The sequence below is a fragment of the Dunckerocampus dactyliophorus genome, chromosome 1 (assembly GCF_027744805.1).
Source record: "Dunckerocampus dactyliophorus isolate RoL2022-P2 chromosome 1, RoL_Ddac_1.1, whole genome shotgun sequence".
Taxonomy (NCBI): domain Eukaryota; kingdom Metazoa; phylum Chordata; class Actinopteri; order Syngnathiformes; family Syngnathidae; genus Dunckerocampus; species Dunckerocampus dactyliophorus.
Genome location: NC_072819.1, coordinates 22,221,287 through 22,244,806, shown reverse-complemented (window position 1 = coordinate 22,244,806; position 23,520 = coordinate 22,221,287). Strand labels below are relative to the sequence as shown.

General features: G+C 41.9%; 1 protein-coding gene across 20 annotated transcripts; it reads left to right on the top strand.

Moving 5' to 3' along the window:
* The first annotated feature begins 9,264 nt into the window (after window positions 1-9,264).
* Window positions 9,265-22,721, top strand: LOC129189323 (arfaptin-2-like). 20 transcript variants are annotated; one of them, XM_054790965.1, is made up of 10 exons: window positions 9,265-9,592; window positions 10,460-10,564; window positions 13,825-13,881; window positions 14,616-14,724; window positions 15,754-15,810; window positions 16,265-16,380; window positions 17,263-17,484; window positions 17,560-17,717; window positions 19,868-20,042; window positions 21,931-22,721. In XM_054790965.1, the coding sequence occupies exons 2-10, from the start codon at window positions 10,466-10,468 to the stop codon at window positions 22,084-22,086; spliced, it is 1,149 nt and encodes a 382-aa protein (XP_054646940.1). In that variant the 5' UTR covers window positions 9,265-9,592; window positions 10,460-10,465; the 3' UTR covers window positions 22,087-22,721. The 20 variants fall into 20 exon arrangements, with proteins under 20 accessions (XP_054646940.1, XP_054646964.1, XP_054646955.1 ...); XM_054790989.1 differs by having other exon boundaries at window positions 9,266-9,592; window positions 13,825-13,857; XM_054790980.1 differs by having other exon boundaries at window positions 9,266-9,592; window positions 13,813-13,857; window positions 14,625-14,724.
* The last annotated feature ends 799 nt before the right edge of the window (window positions 22,722-23,520 follow it).

Genomic DNA, 23,520 nt, shown 5'->3' with positions numbered 1-23,520 from the left:
TTGAGCCTCCTCCTCCTCCACCAGCAGCAGCAGCAGACCCAGCCCCCCCATCACCTCCTCCTCCCCACTTATGCATGCGAGCAGCCGTACAAAAGTGGGGGGACGCCAAGGAGGAAGGAAGCAAGGAGCCTGGAGAGACTTTGGTGCCCCCCCGCTCCCCTCAGTGGAAGTAAAGGTCTGTGAGACAAAGGATGCTCGTAAACAGCATCCCCAATATTAACACAGAAATAAGACTTTTTAACATAAATGTCACATAGTTTGCAATAATAAACTTCATACTGAGCTAGCCTGATTGTGACTTGTGAAAAAGACACTTCATTAGGTGCACCATCTGGTAAAACAAAATGGTCTTTTAGCGAAAAACACTTTTGACCTTGTATTCAGATATTTACTTTTATATTTGCAATTGGTTTTTGTAGCGTAGACAAGCACAACAATGAAAATACTGGCGTTAATTGCGTAAAATAGAATATGGCGAGTGTCAGATGGGCCGCCCTAAGCACTTTTTTTTTTTATTTTGCCCATCATCCACAATCCTTATGTGAGACATGAACACACGTCCTTCTCTGTTCTGTGCGCTTTAAAAACATAAAAACAGATAAAGAGAGACAGCTCATTACTGCACGTATGGGACATACTTATTCCTCCTATGAAGTCGTCTGAAAAAGGCTCCAAAAACCGCCAACAACGCTCCATTTCCATATAACGTGACGTGCACATTAACCAAGCTACAGCGACATTGTTATCATTATTATTAACATTGTTACGCCGACGGAACTACATTACCGTCGTATTGACACTTAGCCATAACACACCGGCTAGCTACTAGCCGGCTGGCGACTAGCTTCACCACAGACTCGCCCATAGCGCGTCAGTGTCGCGCTTACAACACCTCAGAAAATACCAGACGTTAACGCTAGGTGTAGGCGTTCATTTCTACGACGTTGCTATGTGAAATCAATGCGCCGAGCAAGGAAGCTCCGTTAACGCTTACAATAGTCAAAATACACAAAATACTGTAAATATTACATGTTAGCATGAATGTACCTGTTGCTACATGAGCAGAACATGTATATAAAACCATAAAATCTTGTTAGACGTGTTTTAATAGCGGCCGTTGTAGACGGCATAGGTGTGTCCCATTACGTGCGCTACTGAGTAGCACTGTTACAAGACCCATATTTTAGCGATCTGACACTGAGCGTGCGCGCTCTGACAGGAGACGTCCGTAAAAATTACATTTTTTCATATGATATCAGGTGTATTTTCATTTGTATGCATGTTCGTTAGGTAGATTACTTCTTCATCTTCAATTTCGTAACAGATTTATATTGGGTGAGTGTTGGACCACATCAAGTCAAAAGAGTGCTTGGAAAGTTAAGTACAGCTTTAAGCCTAACTCATGGATGTGCTGTAACGTCTTTAATATTTGGGCTGGAGTGAATGAGCTATCAAATTAAAATTCAAGTCATGCTTAATCAGATCATGCTTACTCACAGGCTTGATTTTACAAATTTCAAAATTTTGTAACATTGCTATACTGAGCCGCCGCTTTTTATCTGTTTTTATATCTTTAAAACGCCCAGAAAAGAGAAAAGCGTAGTATGTGTTCATGTTTCACATGACGATTGTGGATGATGGGCAAAATTCCAAAAGTTTTCATTTAAAATGTGCCACATGTGGCCGGCGACGTCGTACCGCATCAGCCACATGATCCATGACTGTGCTGGTCCTGATGCAGAAGATGAGGAGGTTTAAACACTCCATCACATGTCCACCAGCGTCCTTTGACTGGCGTCTTCATTAAGTGTGATGTGTGCGAGTCCAAAAGCGGTTCTGAGAGCCATCCTTCTAAACCACCCTAAAAACTGCTGCGGTCGCCTCCCGCAGCCACATCGTTATTCTCAGTGATCTTTATACGGCTTCAATGAATTTCTCATGTTGCTTTCAAGAAGCGTGCATCTGTCTTTTGGTGCCACCTTGAGGGCAGAGAGGGAACATAAAGAAGGGAAAAGGAAGAGACCGCTGTGCGCCTCATGGCAAATTAGCTACACGCTGTAGACAAAAGTACTGGGACAGCTCCAGAAAGTAAAAAGTGAAGACAGTGTGGAGTCTTTGCAGCGACAGCAGCTTCCACTCTTCTGGGAAGACTTTCGACAAGATTTTGTGTGATTTCTGTCCATTTGTCCAATTTGCAACTCTTAGCATATCGATATATGGAGTACAATTATGGAAAGGTTTCATCAAGGAAGTGAAACATTGTACAGTACTAGCATGAGCCATGAGAAACAGTACACGTGTATGGTGTTTGCTTACATACTTTTGCTTGGTCTGTATCCTGAATTAATCATTTATTCTACAATGTTTATGTCGTTTTTTTTAATCCTTGTATTTATTTAGTTAGTCATTTCCTGTTTATTCATCTCTTTATTTTTTGAGTTATTCTCTATAAATTTATTAGAATGATTTTTATGACTAATTTAATTTGTATTTTTATGCATCTGATAAATGTTTTTAAATATATACATGAAATGATACCATATATTTAGTATAATGTAATAAATAAATATATTTATAATTTATTTTCATCACTGAATATGCTAGTCATCTAATGCGACACATTCTCTTTTCTTTTCTCTCCCTATTAGAAAAGTTAAACACTGGAAGTGAACAAACTATCAGTTACTACGTGCTCTATTTCTTGCATTTATTTATACAAAAACTCATTTCGGCCGCTTGTACCCGCGATCTTGTCCTTTCAGTCACTACCCAAAGCTCATGACCATAGGTGAGGGTAGGAACGTAGATCGACCGGTAAATTGAGAGCTTTGCCTTTCGGCTTAGCTCTCCCTTCACCACAACAGACCGATGTAGAGTCCGCATTACTGCAGACGCCGCACAAATTCGCTTGTCGATTTCACGTTCCATCCGTCCCTCACTCATGAGCAAGACCCCAAGGTACCTGAACTCCTCCACTTGGGGCAGGATCTCATCCCCGACCCGAGTGTTCAAGGCAAGTCCGACTGGTAGAAGGCCTCGGGGAAGACCCAGAACACTTTGGAGAGACTATGTTTCCCAACTGGCCTGGGAACGCCTCGGGATCCGCCGGGAGGAGCTGGACAAGTGGACGGGGAGAGGAAAATCTGGGCCTCCCTGCTTAGGCTGCTGCCCCCGCGACCCAATCTTGGATAAGCGGTAGAAGATGGATGGATGGATTACCCAATGTTTATGTCCATTTTTTTTCCTGTATTCATGTATTTTTCATTTGAGGGAACAAATTATGTGAACAAACTATCAGTAATTGCAGAGACACTGAGAGAGAGACACAGTAGACACATTAAATATGCTCTGCTTCTTCCTGCTCCTTTTCGGACATGTTGAGTGGTGTGGGAACACGTGATGCACTTGAATGTAACTTTCATGAGCATGTTTGAAGCAAATAAACACATTTGTGATTAGTTTCTATGCATTATGTTAGTGTCTTGGTCATTTCTAATCAGGACTTGAGCTGAATACATTTGGCAAATTGCCTTAAAGGTGTAAAATATATTTTTCCTGCCTCCACATACTGCCAGTGAAAGGCAGCATTTGTTCAATTAGAATTGCTGTGAAAACTCCGTTGTGTGTGTTTTATGAAGCCTAATTGGACAAACATTCCTTACATGACTCAACAGGTGAGTATGAGCGATGAGTCGCCTCTTTAACGGGAAGGTTCCCACTTTCATGTGGCACACTTGAAACCTTCTTCCCGAAAACCTTCTTATGGCCTTCAAGGACTTATAACGCGGTCATTGTGGAATGTATTTTCAATCGGATTCCTTTCATTCAGTCGCCACAGTCTTAACAATTAAAAACTGTTCTACCCCAGTCGAGCCCGCCGTGCTGTTGTCTCGGCAACAGGGCGTTCAGAGATGTTAGCCAGATATTTATTTTTAAAACAACAATTATGAAACAAGTTTATTTTGGCACAATCACAGCATAAAAATGGCTTAATGAAGTAAAAAACAAAGAGTAGCCATTCAGAAGGCGCATTCAAAGACGCTGGCATGATATGTAGTATTCTACACTGGTCACGAGGTGTCAGTAATGTTACTGTAATGTTCGGTGAGACACACAAGCACCAGACTTTACTGACGGAACAACAGGCTTTTATTGCAGGTTTGAATTATCTGACAACAGGCACAATAATCCCTAACATGGACTACTGTTGCAGTCGTAACCCACGCCAAGGTAAAACTCAACCTTGGATGTCACTTCCTGTCCACACCTCATTCAGCTTCCCTACCACTGCAACACATTTACAGAAACACACAGGAGCACGAGTCTTATTTATGCCTTAAGTAGCTTATTTTCTCTTACTGTGTCTAGTACTTTGGGCAATAGAAGTGTAAAGGTGACTATAAGGGTGTTATTTCATGTCTACAGGGCTCTAATAATGTTACAAACCATATTTAGAAAAACATAAAAAGGTTTTCAATGCTCTGACTACGAAGATATTTTATTTCTAAATAAGGACTCCTACTTCACGGAATTCACTTATCACAGTCGGGTCTGGAGCCAATTAACCACGATAAACGAGGCATTTGGAAATAAATTGTGTTGTTGTAGAAGTGTTGTTGGAGTGAAAACCGATGAGACCAGGGGTGTCAAAACTTTTTCCACCGAGAATCGCATACATAAAAATGAATGTGGGACCACTTTGATGCATTTTGTACATTAAAGATGCTGAAAGCAACCCAATGTGTGTCAATATACTTTAGTACATTATTCTAGATAATATACTATGATAGTATATTATACTATTTCAACAACAATATTAGCTTTGTGTTATAGGTGTAATGTCTAATATACTGTAAGTGTAATGTAATATAATATAAATGTAATATCTAATAATATCCATCCATCCATTTTCTATACCGCTTCTTCCTCATTAGGGTCGTGGGGGCATGCTGGAGCCTATCCCAGCTGACTTCGGGCAATAGGCGGGGTACACCCTGGACTGGTCGCCAGCCAATCCCTGGGCACATATAGACAAACAACCATTCACACTCACATTCATACCTATGGACAATTTAGAGTCGCCAATTAACCTCACCTGCATGTTTTTATAATATAGTTTATTAATAACCAATTCATGTTATTTTTACAATATGTCAAGAGCCAATAAAAAACAAGCTGTTGGCTGAAAATGGCCAATAGGCCACAATTTGGACACCACTGAAGTATTCAAACAACCAAAAAAATCAGAAGAAAAAAGTGGAACGTCTGGAAATGATTTTTAAAATTCCAAGGCCTCTTCTATTGGTAAAACATTCCCCCATGACAGCTGGGAATGACAATTCCAAAATTTACCAAGCAGGAGTTTCTCTTGGCTCCACACGTCTGTCAACATCACATCAATTTATTAATAAAGCGCTCAAGCTTTCCTTCACTTTCACTCTCCCGCTGTGCCTGTGACAGAGAGCAGGCGCCCGTCGAATGTATGTGTGCGTGTGTGTGTGTGTGTGTGTGTGTGTGTGTGTGTGTGTGTGTGTGTGTGGGCACAAACTCCAATTTTAGACTGGACGTGTTGCGGTTTGTTGTGTTACTGCCGCCTGATGAGAGAGCTCTCCCTAATATTTTGTTTAACCTATTTAGATACAATACCAAACACACACAAACACCTTAAAACCCATGGTGGCCAATCTCCGTCAATGTGCAGCATTTCTGTCATGCAGTTGTTTTTGGGTGGTGTGCATGTTTTTGGCATTTGCGGCATTTTTCTTTCATGTTTGTTGTTGATCCTGCAGTGTTAATGTGATTGCATAATTTTTAATGCGCATCATTTTCCTGTTGCATGTGTTTTACGTGGTTTGTTTGATTTTGGTTTTGGATTATTTCTGTGTTTGGAGCATTTGGAAGTGGCTGCATGCCATCGTACAACACAAGCGCAATAACACACATATTGTTAAATGAATATCAATAAAAAATGAGCATTAGTATCTTTGCAAAGGCCACATTTTTAATTAAATTGGATGTCATTACATTGCACAGATGGTCCTAATGTTGTTCTGTTCTTGTGAAAATGAGTTAAGACCAGTAATTGAGGTCACAAGAAAAAGGAAAGGAAAAAACAGGCTTGACATCACATTGCTATTACTGTGCATCACCTACAGGGGGCAGTAAAGCAGCTGCTAACCGAAAGCAGTGTTGCCAACTTGCCGATTTTGTCGCTAGATGTGGCGACATTCCAAACCCCCTTGACAACATATTTTCTCAAAAGCGACTAGCGACAAATCCAGTGACTTTTTCTGGTGTCGTTGGGGAGTTTTTTGGTATTTGGAGACTTCAGAGTGAAAGCACGTATTGTTCTGCATTTTGTGTTCTCACTGAGCAGCAGCGGATGCCGTTGACAGGTCCGCCCCACCCAAAGGCAGTCACAAGCCGGCAGTGTATAGTCAGCTTCCGCGGCTCACTGAGAGCATGATGTGGAGCTCTACGCATTGAAAGTTCAAATGAATCATGCATGCGCAAGGTGCAATGCCACAGGGGTGGAGCTCGCCCTGTTGTACACAGCGAGATCTAAAATACAAATGTTTCTTTATCTTCAGTAAGCCTGGATAAAAGAGGATTGTAAAATGAAGTGGATTATCTTACAATTCTTCTGGTCAATGTAAGTCATTGATAATCCAACCTTATTACCTATATTTATTGTGAAGCTCAGTTGCTATTACATATATTCACCAGAAGAGTGTGCTACTCACAAACCACACTGAGCCATTTTAATGTGAGCCATAGAATAAACACAGCATATTCTGTTATTCGCTGTTCAATTGCACTAATTAAAAAAGGTTCTCAATAGCCAACGCGTGATGGGAGAACTTTGAGAAGCGTTGGCCGCAATAAAATATTAAACTTATTTTATTTTCATGAAATGATGGCCAATTTTAAATGAACAAAACTAGAATCAAGTTTCGTTGTAGTTGTAAATGTAATTGAGGTGTTTTTACTCACTTTTTTGTCTCTCCTACGAGGTTATGCTTTTTTCCTACAGCATTTTTCAACATCATATGCAAACGATATGCACATCAGAGGATGATGTGACTTAGCGACTTCCAGGACAGCCAATAGCTACTTTTCTTACTGAAAAGTTGGCCATCCACAAACCGATGTTGCCAACTTGCTGATTTTGTCGCTAGATCTGGCGACATCCCAAACCCCCTTGACGACAAAAACGACTAATCTAGCGACTTTTTCTGACATCGTTGGAAAGTTTTCTGGTATTTGGAGACGCTAAAGTGAAAGCACGTATTGTTCTGCATTTTGTGTTCTCACTGAGCAACAGCGGGTGCTGTTGACAGTTCCGCCCTGCCCAAAGGTAGCCACAAGCCGGCAGTGTACAGTCAGCTTCCGCGGCACACTGCCTAGATAAAAGGGGAGGGTATGTTTTATTATTAGTCTATTGCTACCCTTTATTTGTAAAACGAAGGGGATTATCTTACAATTCTTGAGGTAAATGTAAGTAATTGATAAACCAGTTGCTATTACATATATTCACCAGAAGAGTGTGCTACTCACGAACCACACAGAGCCATGTTAATGTGAGCTATGGAATAAACGCAGCATAATCTGTTATTCGCTGTACAATTTTGCTAATTTAAAAAAAGTTGTCAATAGCCATTTTAATTAAGGTGTTTTTACTCACATTTTGTTTATCCTAGATATGCAAATTAGATGATGACGTCGACTTCCAGGACAGCCAATAGCTACTTTTCTTGCTGAAAAGTTGGCAACAGTGCCACAAACATGCAAACAGATCTCCTTGGAAACAACTACAAAGACAAAACATAATAACGTCAGAAAAATTGTAACAAAACAAGTGAACGTATTGTCTTAAACTGAAAGAACAATCTTAAATGCATTCAGTAATGGACTTTTGTGTATTTAAGTGTGCAAAGTGGGTTAATGTTTAGCATCTTGTTTCGTAGGAATTTTAACCACTGATCTGTACTAATAAGTCTGGATACACCATTGGTCAATGACTTGTGAAGCCACGCAGCCGCCATATTACCACTCACAAAACACTTCTCGGACAATGACTTACGTGAGAACTTGTGAGTTGTTAAGTCTGTTGTTAGTTTGTTACACACTCACACTAAATGCAAGGTTAGTCTACCTCGCACAACAGGTGTGCTTGAGCTTAGTCATAAGGACTCGGGTATGATAATTTTTAAAAATTCTGTCGATATCATACCATACCTGAGTCATAACGGCTTTACATAGGGGGCGGTGGGGGATATGTAAACAAACAACCGCGACTAGACTACGAAATAATTTGCGGTTGCTTGCAAATATAAAAAAATACGTTTTTTTGGTTTTTTTTTTACCCGAATTTCAAATGAACCCCCATATGGAGACAATGTTTATATATTATTACATATTATATTACATATTATTCCTTTGTTTTTTGTTCAGAAAATTTCTATTTCTATTTCATAACACAAATTAAAAAAAAATCTGAAAATCTGAAAAAAATCAGCAAAATGTTAAATGATTTTAAAACTTGTCCAAAGTCACTCTCTTTTATGATTCATATTTTGTACAGACGAGAGCATAGTGAATTGTATGAAAGTAAGAAAAAAAAGTAAAGGATCATGACCATGGATTTTAGTGGAAAAAAGGGATGGGATATGCAGTTAAAATTAAAATCTCTTTCTAGAGGAGTAAAACTATGCATTGCTATAGGGGAGTGCTGAGCCAGGGTGCAGAGTAGAATTTTGTCCCAAAGGCAAAGCGAATTGTAAGGGGGAAAAGTACATTTAATATAGCCAAAAGATAGAGAATAACTTAACAAATCGTTTTAAAGGGACGAAGGTTGCGTTACTTGAAGGAATGAGAGAATCTCCCCGCTTTTTAATTTAAAATATAGATGTTCTGCGAGCCTCTTCATCTGCTTTGTACACTATGTACAGTACGCCGTGCGAATGTAGTCTGCTACGTACGAGATGTGAGTGGTAAGCTGGTCTCTCTGTGGCTTCAGCGGCTTGCACCGGCGCGTGCGACGTATGGTGTATCCAGACTTACTAGTACAGATCAGTGATTTTAACACATACCTGCTCCATGCCGTCAAAGATGGTTACAAAAGAGCGAAAATAGGAAGAGCTATCTCTTGAGTGTCTTTGTAGATACGATACATCTTGAAAGGGGTGCCGATATAAGTGACCACGTATAAAGATGCTTTGAAATACTGGTACTGCCTGACGAACACAATCGGCATGCTGTGTCGTCAGGCTTTGTACCTAGTGGCTCCTCCTCACAAGAATAAACGCTCTTTGGTTGGCGTCAGTTCCTGCATTGGTTAACAGGAGATAACAGCCTATTTACGCAGCCTCGGGAGACCACCGTACAGACAAGACTTCGTTGGGATATGTCATAAAATATCCTAAACTTGGAAGGATATCTTTGTTTGCTTTTGCCGAGGGTTTTTTCCCCCAAAGACACGTCAGCGTTACTGTGCGATGCTAGCAGTTGTTAGCTTGTCCGTTGGCGGTTGTTAGCTTGAATCGCTAGCTTACAGAGCAGCTTCTTTCCCACCACTGGACAAGACACCCCGGTAAGTGACATTAATGTGTCATTAATTGTCTCCACTTTTATGTACTTAAGGCACATTTAAATAGCGTTTTACCAAGTCGGTATAAGATGTTTGATATTTGAAGCTGCATCCTACGTACGCTTTAACCGGAATCAGGCCTTTCCCCCTCAAATAAAAGCATTAAAACGCAACGTTTAAGTGAAATGGTCGGTCAGGTGTATTGTACACAGCTTTATAGTAGTAGAGGAGGCGGAAAGGTACGTGAGCTCCTGCGCACCTAAGCGACTGCACTTGCCAGCCTGCTCCCATATGGCACCTAAACATGGAACACTTTTTGTAAACATCCCGCTATTTCAGTTGTATTCCTATTTCTCATATTTTCTTTATTTGTCTCGTGTGGATTACAAAAGACTTTGGTGAGGTATTACTAATGTGTGTTTTCGTCTTTGATGGATGTGTTTATGCTTTAAAACCTAGAAAAGCATAATTATGTGGAGAGCTTTTTTGTTGACAATAAGTTGATATCACTTGTCTAATATGGTGCACAAGATCATATTTTGCTGCCAAACTACAATGTCACTCTTCCTGTCTTTGACTGGTTGTGTCTGTGTCTGCATGGTAATTGGTCCAGGTGTATGTTTAACTCTTGAAAAGCCTCTAGCTGGCTAACTGACTATGCCGTGACCTAATCAGGCTGTTAAACAACAAACCTATGCCTTTTAGACCTGCAAAATACAATTGGTGTGTAAACAAACAGGCAAAAACAACAATTTTACATCTGTTTATGGTTCAAAACTGGCATGACATGATATCATGATGCATTCACAACTGTGCTGTTTTCCGGTAACACAGCGTTTTGCTAATGACGCGGCGTATATTGTCCCCCAGGGCGTCATGGCGGACGGCATCATGAGCAAAGCCGCCACCATGGAGATCCCCATCAACAGCAATGGCGACACAAGAACACTATCTGAAGATGACGGCCTAGAACAGGTGGGGCATGATAGACACGGACGCACCTTTTCCATCCTGAATGTGCATATTAATTCATTCAAGGGTGGCTCTAACGACAGCACAGACGGCCGCATGACAAGAATCAAGCCCACATTGTGGAGCTGCTTTTGTCGCTCATCAGTGTGTGATGGGCGGTCGCGTGCGGGCGGTTGTACAATGGCAGTATAGTTTTTTTTTTTTACCCTCTCATTTGTCACGACATAAGCGTCTCCATGGCTGTGTAAGCCCTCCGTGGGAAGATGCAAAGTTCAGCTCAGGACTCGCATGGAAACTTTTATGTTCCATAATTCCATCAACCTGTGCCACCAGTATAGTCTAGAGATGGGCTTATTTCATTTAACAACAGAGTACACTTGTGTCTGTACAGTAGATCCCCTCCGCGCTTTTCGCTGGGGTTACCTTGTGGAACCACCAGCAATGGCAAAATCCATGAGAAACTGATGCGGCATGAAAATGTATTTTTGACACACGTCTCACTCCCTGCCTTCCATACCCTCCTGCTAGCTTGCGTTTGACGTTCTCCGAGGTACTCGCCACTAATGAATATTTCACCCTGCTACAACTTGACAAGGCCAGATTGACTGTCAAAGATGGTGCTTCGGGAGCTAAAATAAACTTTTGCGTCTCACAGAGGACACAGCTATGGTGCGTTCAAGGACCGCCGAACAAAGTGCGAAATCTCAAAGCTTGAGGAATAAACATTATCAGTGAAGCATAAAGAACATGAACATGTAAAAATTGTGGGCTTTTTTGACAGTAGTACATGTATGCTGTACATCTGACTGTGTTGTCACGTATTTATAAATTATTACTGACATAAAGTGAATGAGATGTTTTCTGTGCGAACATTACAGTAGAATTAGTGACACCTAGTGACCGTTGTCCTATCCTACATATCGTCAACATTTATGTGTCTTTTAATGCCATATGTTTGTATTTGAGTTCATTTAGCCATTTTTATGCTTGAAATTTGCTTAATTTAGGCAAAAAATACATACAATTGGCTTAGAATAATAGTCCCCTGTGTGGTCCTCTTTTCTAGGTGCTGGTGTCGGCCATGATAAATCAATCATGTGGAATTTTATCTCGCAGTCCTTATCAATGAGGTTTTGATGTGCAATGAGTAAACAGTGTGCTTTATTAATATATTTTTGAAAAACCGTGAGAGTAAAGCCGTGAAATTCAAATCACAAAGTGGCGAAGGACGACTAATTGAAATGGATGCTGAAGGAGAGAAGAATAATGTTGTGGGAGACAGAAAAAGTTGAGTAATAAAACATGGAAAGCAGGCCACCACAAATAAATGAATGTATGTGAAACACTGACCATTACAGTACATTACAGTAGGGGTGTTGCAAGACGAGATGATACACAAGATTGGGTAGCTGAGACGAGATTTTAACAATACTTTAAAGGAAAGTACAATGAAAAATATAAAAAAATATGACAATAAATTGCAATCTACACATTTAATAATTTCTACATTACCTTTTATTGCGCCCCATGAGGCTACACTCTTCTGCACTCTGTGTGTATGCAAGCAGCCCCGCCTCCACCCACTGTATAACTGACAAAAAGGCTCACTCCTTTCATGCTGTAACAAATGCGCTAATGTATTGAAACCAATGCACAGAGTGAAATCCCTTTGTGCCCGATTGCAGGCGGGAGACGAGGAAAACAGACACACATGCACACAGACATGTCCCTGAGACATTTTTTTCTGAAAGAGAGATCTTGTGGCACCCCTCCATTACAGTACAGTATACTATAGTATGCTAGAAATAACCACAAAAAAACAATATTGATATGTAATGAGTGTGCAGGTGAAAGTAATAAATGTAGAATGAAAAGTTTCTGCGAGTTGTCGTAAGTTGACTTAGGGTTTTATTTCTAGTGAATATGCGGTGGAAGCACACTCCTACAGTTGCACAGCTGCTCACCCTACACCAGACAGTGGGATATATTTTCTGATATTTATGCAGTTGGATGGTAAAAATCTGGCGTTGTCCAGCAAACATAAGGCGGCCCTCCCCCCAAAAAAACAGCTTTGAAACGGCCACAGTGGAAAAGGGGTATCTGCGTGAAAGAGGTTAGTGAGGCTGTACAGGTGAGGTGGCTAGATTAGATAAGGTGCTTCAGGTGTAGAAGGTCACTCCTTGAACAAACGCACTGAAGATCCTGTAGAAAAAACACTGGCAGTTGTTTGCTAAGCTCCATGCGTGTGTGTGTATGCGTGTTCAAGTGTGAACTGTGTTTACTGAGCAGACCAGTTGCCATAGCAATGCTGCAATTGGGAGGAAAGTGGCCGTGCTTTGTGCTCACAAAGTCTGCTCTCCATCATGGAGGCTGATAGGCTGTCTGCTTCTTTTGCTTGTTTGTTCCACCAAACTGTACAAATACTACGGTGGCTGACAGGGGCAAAACAAAAACACACAAACATAAACCACATGCCATGGGAATAAAGGCTGCAATCACACAAACGCTGAATGATCAAAAATGAATACAAATGAAAAATGATGCAAATGCCAAAAACACACACAAACCCCCAAAACAACTGCTGAAGAGAAATGCTGCAAGTTCACAGAAAAGGAAGTGAGCCAAGCTACCGGTGGCATCGGACCTGAGGGATAGCTGTCTTTTCAGATGGAATATTTTACAATATTATAGAGCAACCCATTTTTGCAGCCAAGTCAAAAAAAGAAAAGAAATTGACCTTTTCACTCCCGCTAACTTTCTTGTGGGCATCCTGCGCATGTCTTTAAAGACTGATTCCCTCAGGTCTGGCAACCCTGGTGTCCTGACTAACGTCAGTTACTGTAACTTGCAGTATTTCTCTCATAAAGTGTTTTGGGGGGTTTGTGTGTGTTTTGGCATTTGCAGGATTTCCCTGCGCATCTGTTTTATGCTGTTGTGTGTTTTTGTTTTTGGATCATTTTTGTGTTTGGAGTTTCAACGTTGCTGCACATATGCCACTGTTAGCTGCCGTACAGTACAGGAAAGTACAGCAGGGTAGAGTTGAGTAGCATATTCACTGCTCCAATAGCATGTACTGTATTGTCAGTGTAAACACGCTAAATGATGAATGTCAGTCATCACTGCTCACCATCTGCAGGTCACTCATGATTTTGATTTTCTTTGACATCTTTCGACCTCGTCTCCTGATTTCTGTCATATTTTGTTTTCCCTTTTTTCCCCCTTCCTGTTTGTCTTTGTTGTTTTTGTTGGAGGTCTATGTGCAGGCTGTTAAGCTGCAGCGGCGTTTAGATGAGAAGGTAGGAAGCTGCAGAGGCGCCAGGGTGAGCGGACATTTGTGCCTTTTGTGTGTGTTTGTTAATGTTGGTGTGTGCTTTCTTTGCATACTTTCATTGGGTCCATGTCACCAATCACCTTTGTTGCAATTCACTGTGGTAAGTGTGCTTCTACTAACAAGTCATATATGTCTACGTAGAGGAGACATTTAGCAACACAAACCGTAACATGTTGACCTTTAGAATCTGTGATGTAATTAATCCTTCATTTGAGCCGGACAAAGTGCAGTAATTGTCAACTCACCGGTACTCATGTTGAGTTTTAGAAATGATAAAACTTGCAAATTGCAATTTACAAGTGGAATGCGAAGGTTGTGTGTTGCTGTGGAGTCCATCTGTACAAAGCACTGTAATGTCTCGCAGATGCTATCAGACGCCTCCTCCACCCTGGAGCTTTCCTCTACACTTCCCTTATCATGTGTTCAGGACACATCCCAGCAGACTCTACATCTGTCACGCTTCCTGTTACGTTAGCATCAAAGTTTGTGTGGTCACATGACCTCCACCTCCCCATCAGCTGAAGAGAGGGAGAGCTGAAAAGGTTTAAGGAGATGTTCTGGGGTCACTTGTTAGAAACGATGGCGTCTGCTTTCATTTTTAACCTCTAACCTTCCTAACACCGCCCCCTTGTGAGTAACTGTCTCTGTGTAGAAGTCCTACTCCTTTCTCACACCTCCCACCCCCACTGCCCAACCTGTGCTCACATCTTGTGGCCTCTGCAGGACCTGCAGCAGGTGATGGTGTCGGGTCCAAACCTCAACGAGACCAGCATTGTGTCTGGGGGTTACGGAGGCACGGCGGAGGGAATCATCCCCACTGGCTCCATCAAAGGTACTAACCTCTGTCTGCCACTTGAATCCTGTGTGATCCTCTTCTCTCGGTTCTGGTGTCGGCCATTATAAATCTTTGAAGAATGTTGACAATCGTGGAATTTTATCTCGCAGTCTTATCAATGATGTTATGATGTACAGTGAAGCGATAAAGGAAAAATGGCTTTCACCTCTTGGCAGCAGAGCATGCAGGCAGTTTGCAGCCTAAATAGGCTGCCCTATATTTAAAACCATGAAGTACACAGGCAAAGTTGAGTGTGAAACCATAAAATCAAACAAAAAAATTGCCAAATTTCTTAAAAATAAATATGTCCAAAGCATATATGGATGCAACACAAAGGCCTGACTAGTTTGTTGCCTAAACGGGCCACCTCATATTTAGAATCATAAAGTAAACAGGCAAGGTTGAGTGTGAAAACCAGTAAAATCAAACTAAAAGCGTAACAAAAAAAACATATCCAAAGCATATATGCCTACAATACAGAGGCCCGACTAGTTTTTTGCCTAGACTGGTTGCCCTGTACAAGGCTTAAATGGGCAGGGTTGTGTGTGAACCATCAAAATCTGTTGACGTCAAACTAAGATGTTGACAGCCTATATGACTGCAACACAGAGGGCTGACTAGTTTGCTCCCTAAACGGGCTGGCCATAAAGTAAACAGGAAACAAATGTTTGGCGTGGAACCATTTTTGTACTAAAAAATACAGCGTGAGGTTCCCCGGGCTGGTAAAGTTAGCAAGTTTGTTTTGTGTGATATTTCATCAAGACCTTTTTGTTCTTGCGCTTCACGTCTATTAGAATGCATGTTTTAGCTCTGATTCCATATTAAAATGAGCAATTAGTCCATAGTCCAATTATTTCATTCAAGAAATTTTGTCAAATACCCATCTCTCATTGAGCAGGCAGCTCACCAGAGCAGATACATGTCACCCTCCTGCTAATGAGCGCTCACATTCATAGTGAATTAACAGTGAGCTATCTAGATTGTGTGGATGCTAATAAAATTTTTGCATCTGCCTTTGTCTCTCAGGACCTGCTGTGCGCTACAACGCTGACTTTCACAAACGGATCCCCGTTACAGGAATAGGTGGCTACTTCTTTTCTTAAGCGCCCATGAAGAGCCTGTTTCTAAAACGTCTGCTTTAGTTCGTGTTTTTCTGCATGAGATATTTATTGAACCAGAATATTTATTGTATAGTGCAGTGGTTGTGACTTTTTGGAAAGAGGCTCTTAAAACTAGTCCGGCTGCAGGGAACAAGTTTCCGGGAGAGAGGAACTTAATCCTTTTCTACAACATCTGTATTTCTTATAGTGGAGTTACTTCTCTAAAGATCCATGTTAAGTGGTTTCTAGCTGTTTAAGCCAGGACTGCATCCTTTTCCAAACAAGGCTAGATCCTGGCTTCAGATTCTTTCACGCTGTGGCTGCTCCTCTGCTTGGTGCCACAGCCTGGTGTCTAATGCTTGTTGGCGGGTTCTTACTTCCTCACAACATTAGTCTGCTTTGGCCTGTTCATCTTCCTTCTCTCTGCGTTCTCTCAGGTCCCAGCATGCATCACAGCAGCAGCAGCTCCTCCATGGCGGCAGAGGACACCAGCCGAGGTGTGGCGGTGGAGAAGCTGGAAAATGTCAAGAAGTGGGGTCTGAGCACCTACAAGGTACTTAAATCATTCAATACCAAAGACATATTTATAAGTTTGTATAAACCCGGACGCCCGATCCCAAAGACGTATTCATAGTTTTTTTGCGCGAGAGGCAAAAAGAGGTGATGACACAACTGCACAAGTCACTGTCACTGCAGTTTTAATCCATAAAAACGGCCACAAGGTGGCAGAAGTACATTTGAGAGCTTGGCATAGATCTATTGTATGTAAAACCCTCTAGCCAGCAAGGAGGAAGTGGAAGCACATGGAGGAGTGTAGTGTGCAGAAGGTTATGCATTGTAGGGAAATTATAATGCATACACACACACACACACACACACACACACAGTTTAGTACCAATTATGAAAATCCTAAATAGTTCATGGTGTTAGATTTGTAAATAGTTATTTTGATGTAAAACTACTTTTTTTTGTGTTGTGGTACAGTTGTTTACATATTTGAGGTGTCACAAGGTTATGCTTGAAATATATCTTTTCACAAAAAGCTGTTTTTTTCCCTTTTCTTGTTGGGAAGTGATATTTTCCTGAAAGTTACCTATGTTCTACTGCTGATTACTAAAGAATGGAAAAAGGTAGAAATAAACTTTTTGAGAAAGGCGAGAGTCTAATCTTTCTTTTCATAGGTTCTATGTTTATATATCCATAGAACTCAATATTCTGTGTGCCTTAAAAATCAGCCAAAATTGCCTAAAATGGCTGGTACTGAAGGGTTGTTTTTTGAAAAATGGCTGGGATTGAATGAATTAATAGTCATGTAAAAGCTGTGAAGGCTGCCGCTTTTAATCTTGTTTGGTGTGCCAAAAGGTTGGAGCTAGATGCAATACAGTGTGCTGATTGGTGGACAAAGACAACAAACCAGTTTTCTTTCTCGTCATAGTGCACCAAGCAAATGATCTCAGAGCGTTTTGGCCGCGGATCCCGGACCGTGGACCTGGAGCTGGAAGCCCAGATCGAACTGCTGAGAGACACCAAGTGCAAATACGAGAATGTGCTGCGACTGGCCCGAGCGCTGACCAACCACTTCTACAACATGGTGCAGACGCAGCACTCGCTGGGAGACACCTTCGCCGACCTCAGCCAGAAGTCTCCTGAGCTGCGGGTGAGGATGAGAAAAAAAAACCTCCGTGCTGCTGCTGCTGCTGCAACTGCAACATCTCCCCGGTCTTGTTTACAGGACGAGTTTGGCTACAACGCAGAGACCCAGAAGCTTCTTTGCAAGAACGGCGAGACTCTGCTGGGCGCCATCAACTTCTTTGTATCCAGCATCAACACGCTGGTCAACAAGACCATGGAAGACACCCTCATGACCATCAAGATGTATGAAAACTCCAGGTAAGCACTTGCATACTAGGGATGCTCCGATAGATGGGCCATCGATTAGTATTGGCCGATTTCCGTAAAAAACACGATCGCCATATGCTTGATAAATGCCTTTCAAAGGCAATCACAAAAAACGATTGCCGTGTGGCGGCAGCATGGCAATTCATGTCACAACTGTGACATGAATGTGCGTGTGTGGAGTGTCACGTAGTGTTGACAACACTTGTATTGAGCCGTCAAGGAACTCACTTTGAATCAACACTAGTCTGTAAGACCTCCAATGGTTTCAGTTTGACAGCTTGACAGAGGCTACGCCAATCCATGCCAGGGTGTTTGATCACTCCCCTGTCAAATCTATGGATGTTCTACTTCTCTTGCATCTTTCTTTACACACTTTGCCTAGCTGTCTGCAGCTAACTAGCTAGCTAGCTAGAATTATCTGCCTAGCTTCTCATCTTTGGACTCAATTATGACTTTTTTACCACGGTCACATTTTGGTTTTAAAACAAATAAGCAATGCGGTTAGTTTGGAGTTTGTTTTTGTCTTGCGTGGAAGTGGATATGACGTCCATTGGGTACGTATTAACTTTTTCAAGTGTCTATTGTTGTCTTGTCCTCCAAACACTATTTGTGTGTTGTTTAATGAACATTACCTACTTGCTAGGGCTGGGCGATATGGACCAAAACTCATATCCTGATATATTTAGGTTGGGAAAAAAAATATATATATTATTATATATAATATAATAATATATCTATCTATCTATCTATCTATCTATCTATCTATCTATCTATCTATCTATCTATCTATCTATCTATCTATCTATCTATCTATCTATCTCTATATCTCTATATATATATATATACACTCCATTGTTTATCAGCTGATCAAAAGTTTAAGAACATCGCTCAAAAAATAACAAAAAACTCTCCAAACCAGAAGAAAAATTTTTCTCAGATTGGCTGGCCACCAGTCCAGGGTCCAGGCCTCTCGCCTGAAGTCAGCTGGGATAGGCTACAGCATACCCCCGCGACCCTCATTAGAAAACAGATGGATGGAAATGTCTATCAATCTGAACTGTTATACTAGAGATGTGCCACCTACTGGCGGTTTTGCAGAATGCATTTAAATCACAAATATTGGCTTAGTAAACATGGGTTTCATATGGGTCACAGTTATAAATCCAGAAAAAGTCAAATATAATCTATTTTTTTTATAGCAAACCTTTAGCTATGCTCAAATCCCCAGCTAATAACAAAAGGACAAAGTATGAAGGAGTGCCCAGTTTAAGAGGAAATTTTAAAATGTCAGCAACTCAAAAATACTTTAAATTGAACAGTAAACATTTTTAGAAGACACAAGCAAGCCCTTATTTTGTGCCAGGAACACCAACCTGTCAACTGCATCAGACGAAGTGACTGTCTGACTTCCTTATACTGAACGTTCGTGGTAGAGCTTGTCGTGCTAAACAACTGACTGCAATGCTCGCTGGACATCGCGACTCCATTGTTTTTAAATCAGTTTTTCCCACTGTTGCAACGGGGACCATATCTTAGCTTTTTGTTGTGGCAGGAGTCGTGCAGCCAGCGCGCAACTTCACACATTCCTCGTATTGGAGTTTGTGACAAGTTTTAAGGTGGTGAAAAATATTATTTTATATGCTCTAAATTCGAAGTACCTCCAAATTATTAGAGCCACTTTCTGAGTAATTTTTCCAACACAGATGCTGTCTGTTCGACTGAGCAGCCGGGTTCCTGCTCCACCACTCCTCCCTCCACTTGCATGCACTGAAGCAGGCGGACCAGGAGCTCACACACAGTGCACAGAGATGAGGGAGATTCAGCTTAAATCCAGTGTATATTGATATGAATATAGTATTGTATTTGATATAGTGATTAAAGTAAATATTGATATATTAAAAATGTTGATATATCACACGGCCCTACTGTTTGCCAGGGGCCCTTGGAATTGTCTAATGGTGGCCCTGGCCAATAGAACAGTTAATCCATGTGATCGGTATCTGCATCGGCTCATCTCACTCATGGATGATCGGAATCGGCAGCATAAAACCGTGATCGGAGCATCTCTATTGCATACATTCACTGCCTTTTTCCAGCTCCGAAACTGACCTGTAACAACATGGCTGCTGTCCCGCAAACAGGTTGGAGTACGACGCCTATCGGTCGGACCTGGAGGAGCTGAGTTTGGGTCCCAGGGACGCAGCGGCTGTGGCCCGCATAGACGCGGCGCAGGAGCAGTACCAAGTCCAGAAGGATAGGTACGAACGACTCCGCTCAGATGTCACCATCAAACTGAAGTTCCTGGAAGAGAACAAGGTGGGTCCATCATCATCGTCTTCCTTCAATTCTGGATGAACTTTATTGGTACAGCCGTAGGAAGACAACATAGTAGTCATTATCAATATATCAGTGATCTCAGTGGACCCAAGTATTGGCTAGTTGGGGGGAAAAACCAACTAAATCAGGAAAAGTAGAGACAAAGACATCATGTAATGAGGAAAAGCTGAAATGTTTATACACTGCTCAAAAAAATTAAAGGAACACTTCGAAAACACATCAGATTTAAACTGGGGGAAAAATGATCTTGAATATCTGTCCTTATAATAAGTGGGTGATGTATTAGTAACAAAATGATGCCACATAATTTGATAGAAATGAAAATGATCACCCTATAGAGGGGGGAAATCAAAGACACGCCAAAAATGAAAGTGGAAAAAATGATGCAGCAGACTGGTCCATTTGGCTAAAATGTCATTGTAGCAACTCAAAATGATTCTCAGTAGTTTGTGTGGCCCCCACGTGCTTGTACGCATGCCTGACAACGTCGGGGCATGCTCCTAATGAGACTACGGATGGTGTCCTGGGGGATCTCCTCCCAGATCTGGACCAGGGCATCACTGCGGTACCTGGACGCATGGAGGAGATTCCAGGAGACAGGTAGTTATTCCAGGAGAGCTGGACAGGGCCGTAGAAGGCCCTTCAACCCTCAGCAGGATCGGTATCTGCTCCTTTGTGCAAGGAGGAACAGGTTGAACGCTGCCAGAGCCCTACAAAATGACCTCCAGCAGGCCACTGGTGTGAATGTTTCTGACCAAACAATCAGAAACAGGCTCCATGAGGGTGGCCTGAGGGCCCGACGTCCTGTAGTGGGCCCTGTGCTCACTGCCCAGCACCGTAGAGCTCAATTGGCATTTGCCATAGACCACCAGAATTGGCAACTAGACCACTGGTGCCATGTGCTCTTCACTGATGAGAGCAAGTTCAACCTGAGCACATGCGACAAACGTGAAAGGGTCTGGAGATGCCGTGGAGAACGTTATGCTGCCTGCAACATCATTCAGCATGACCGGTTTGGTGGTGGCTCAGTGATGGTCTGGGGAGACATATGCCTGGAAGGACGCACAGACCTCTACAGGTTAGATAACGGCACCCTGACTGCTATTAGGTATCGGGATGAAATCCTTGGACCCATTGTCAGAACCTACGCTGGTGCAGTGGGACCTGGGTTCCTCCTGTTCCACGACAATGCCCGACCTCATGTGGCTAGTGTATGCAGGTAGTTCCTGGAGGATGAAGGAATTGATACCATTGACTGGCCCCCACGTTCACCTGACCTAAACACAATAGAACACCTCTGGGACATTATGTTTAGGTCAATCTGGCGCCGCCAGGTTGCTCCTCAGACTGCCCAGGAGCTCATTGATGCCCTGGTCCAGATATGGGAGGAGATCCCCCAGGACACCATCCGTAGTCTCAGTAGGAGCATGCCCCAACGTTGTCAGGCATGCGTACAAGCACGTGGGGGCCACACAAACTACTGAGAATCATTTTGAGTTGCTACAATGACATTTTAGCTAAATGGACCAGTGTGCTGCATCATTTTTTCACTTTCATTTTTGGGGTGTCTTTGATTTCCCCCCTCTATAGGGTGATCATTTTCATTTCTATCAAATGATGTGGCATCATTTTGTTACTAATACATCACCCACTTATTATCAGGAAAGATATTCAAGATCATTTTCCCCCCAGTTAAGATCTGATGTGTTTTCGAAGTGTTCCTTTAATTTTTTTGAGCAGTATACTAATAATGATAAAATTTAAAAAGATAAATACAAATAAAGTACTCACAAAAGGTCTTCAAGGTTGTCACGTCTGAGCACACTGAGTCATGTTTACCTGTCTCTCACATCGTGTCTCTGGTCAGGTGAAGGTGATGCACAAGCAGCTTCTGCTCTTCCACAACGCCATCTCCGCCTACTTTGCCGGTAACCAGCAGCAGCTGGCACAGACGCTCCAGCAGTTCAACATCAAGCTGAAGCCCCCGGGGGCAGACAAGCCATCCTGGCTGGAGGAGCAGTGAAGAGGGAGGTGGCGCCTCCCCCACCCGCCCCACCAGCTCTGTTACCTGCTGACGGATGGAGACGCAGGTGGGAAGACTCTGAATTGTATTTGAGAAACAAAGCAAAACCAAGTAGCCAGTTTCTGGGACATTCCGGGTAGGTGGGGTTGGGGTTAGGGGGTCAGTGCCTCTGTCCAAGGTTCTCTTGACAAACCCACCCTCCTCCAAACACTACATTGATGTTAGTCATATTTACTGGACTCCTGCTGTGCTCTGATGCTATCAAACACTACAAGAGCGCCACCTAGGTGGTGCTCCAGTCAACATGGAGGACTGCTATGACTGGCAACCTTTTTTTGTTTTTAAATACACCACACTGGAAAGGAATGTCAAAGAATTTCATATTAATGTATATGGGAAAATTAGTTTGAAAATACAAGATTGTGTTTTGTTTTTGTTTGTTTTTTTACACGTCTAATATTTATATTAGCTTTGAGGTTTAACACAAATGAGTCTAAGTATCTTTTTAATCACAAGCAATCAACATCACTATTACCTTTTTTTAATCTTTTGGGAAGTTTGTGCATCGTTTGTGAGCAATGCACAGACTAACTTAGGAGTATGAGTAAACTAGGAGTATAAATAATGGAGTGTATCCCACCATCAGGCTGGATTCAGTGTTAATGTGTTCTTGCAGCTTTTCCTTGCAGCGATTCCAATCTTTTAGAAAGTGAAGTGTGGAACACTGCACTATTAGTTGAATTGATGCAATACAATGGTGAATGTCACCAGTGTGTGTTTTTTTTTTTTTTTGTATTTTGTGCATTCAAAGACAAAGCTGAGAAAGTGTTATTTTTATGAAGGCTGAGAAAGAATACAACTGCAGGCGTGACCTCCATCAAACAGCAATATCATCCAAATGTGACTCCTCTTCATCCCCTATGCCTCCAGACCCGTGACGTGAAAGGCAATAGAAAGTTTTTTCTGCTCTGCTCTACAAAGCTGTAAATTATTGACCTGTGGTTCTCCCAGAGAGCTCAGGATTTATGAAATAGAAATCTAACTTGTGTACAGTTGACACTTCCTAGGCTGATGTTGGTGTACTGTGTGATGATGAACCCTCACTACATCTCCAAATGCTGCCCCTCAAATAAACACATTTTCAAGTCCTTTTGTTTTTGGTTGTTCATTTTGGTGACCGAGAAGTAAATACAGATTAAAAACTACATTTGATTACGTTAATCAGAATGGAAGTGTGTATTTCCGACATTTCCATGACATTCAGCTGAAACTGAAATACTGTATAAACGTTGTACTGTAATGTTAAAGTCAGAAACATACCGCATACTCACTGTTACGATTGGCTTTTTTAAACCAATAGGAGAAAAGAGTTTCGCCCCCCGACCTGAACTCGGACTCTGATTGGTGGACACACTCCCTGCACCTGCGCGTGCT

Coding starts and splice junctions, on each gene's coding strand:
- LOC129189323 (XM_054790922.1), top strand. CDS start 13,630: ATGTACTGTATTGTCAGTGTAAACACGCTAAATGATGAATGTCAGTCA. Junction 14,725..15,753: donor CCCCACTGGCTCCATCAAAG/GTACTAACCTCT, acceptor TTTGTCTCTCAG/GACCTGCTGTGCGCTACAAC. Junction 17,718..19,867: donor AAGATGTATGAAAACTCCAG/GTAAGCACTTGC, acceptor TCCCGCAAACAG/GTTGGAGTACGACGCCTATC.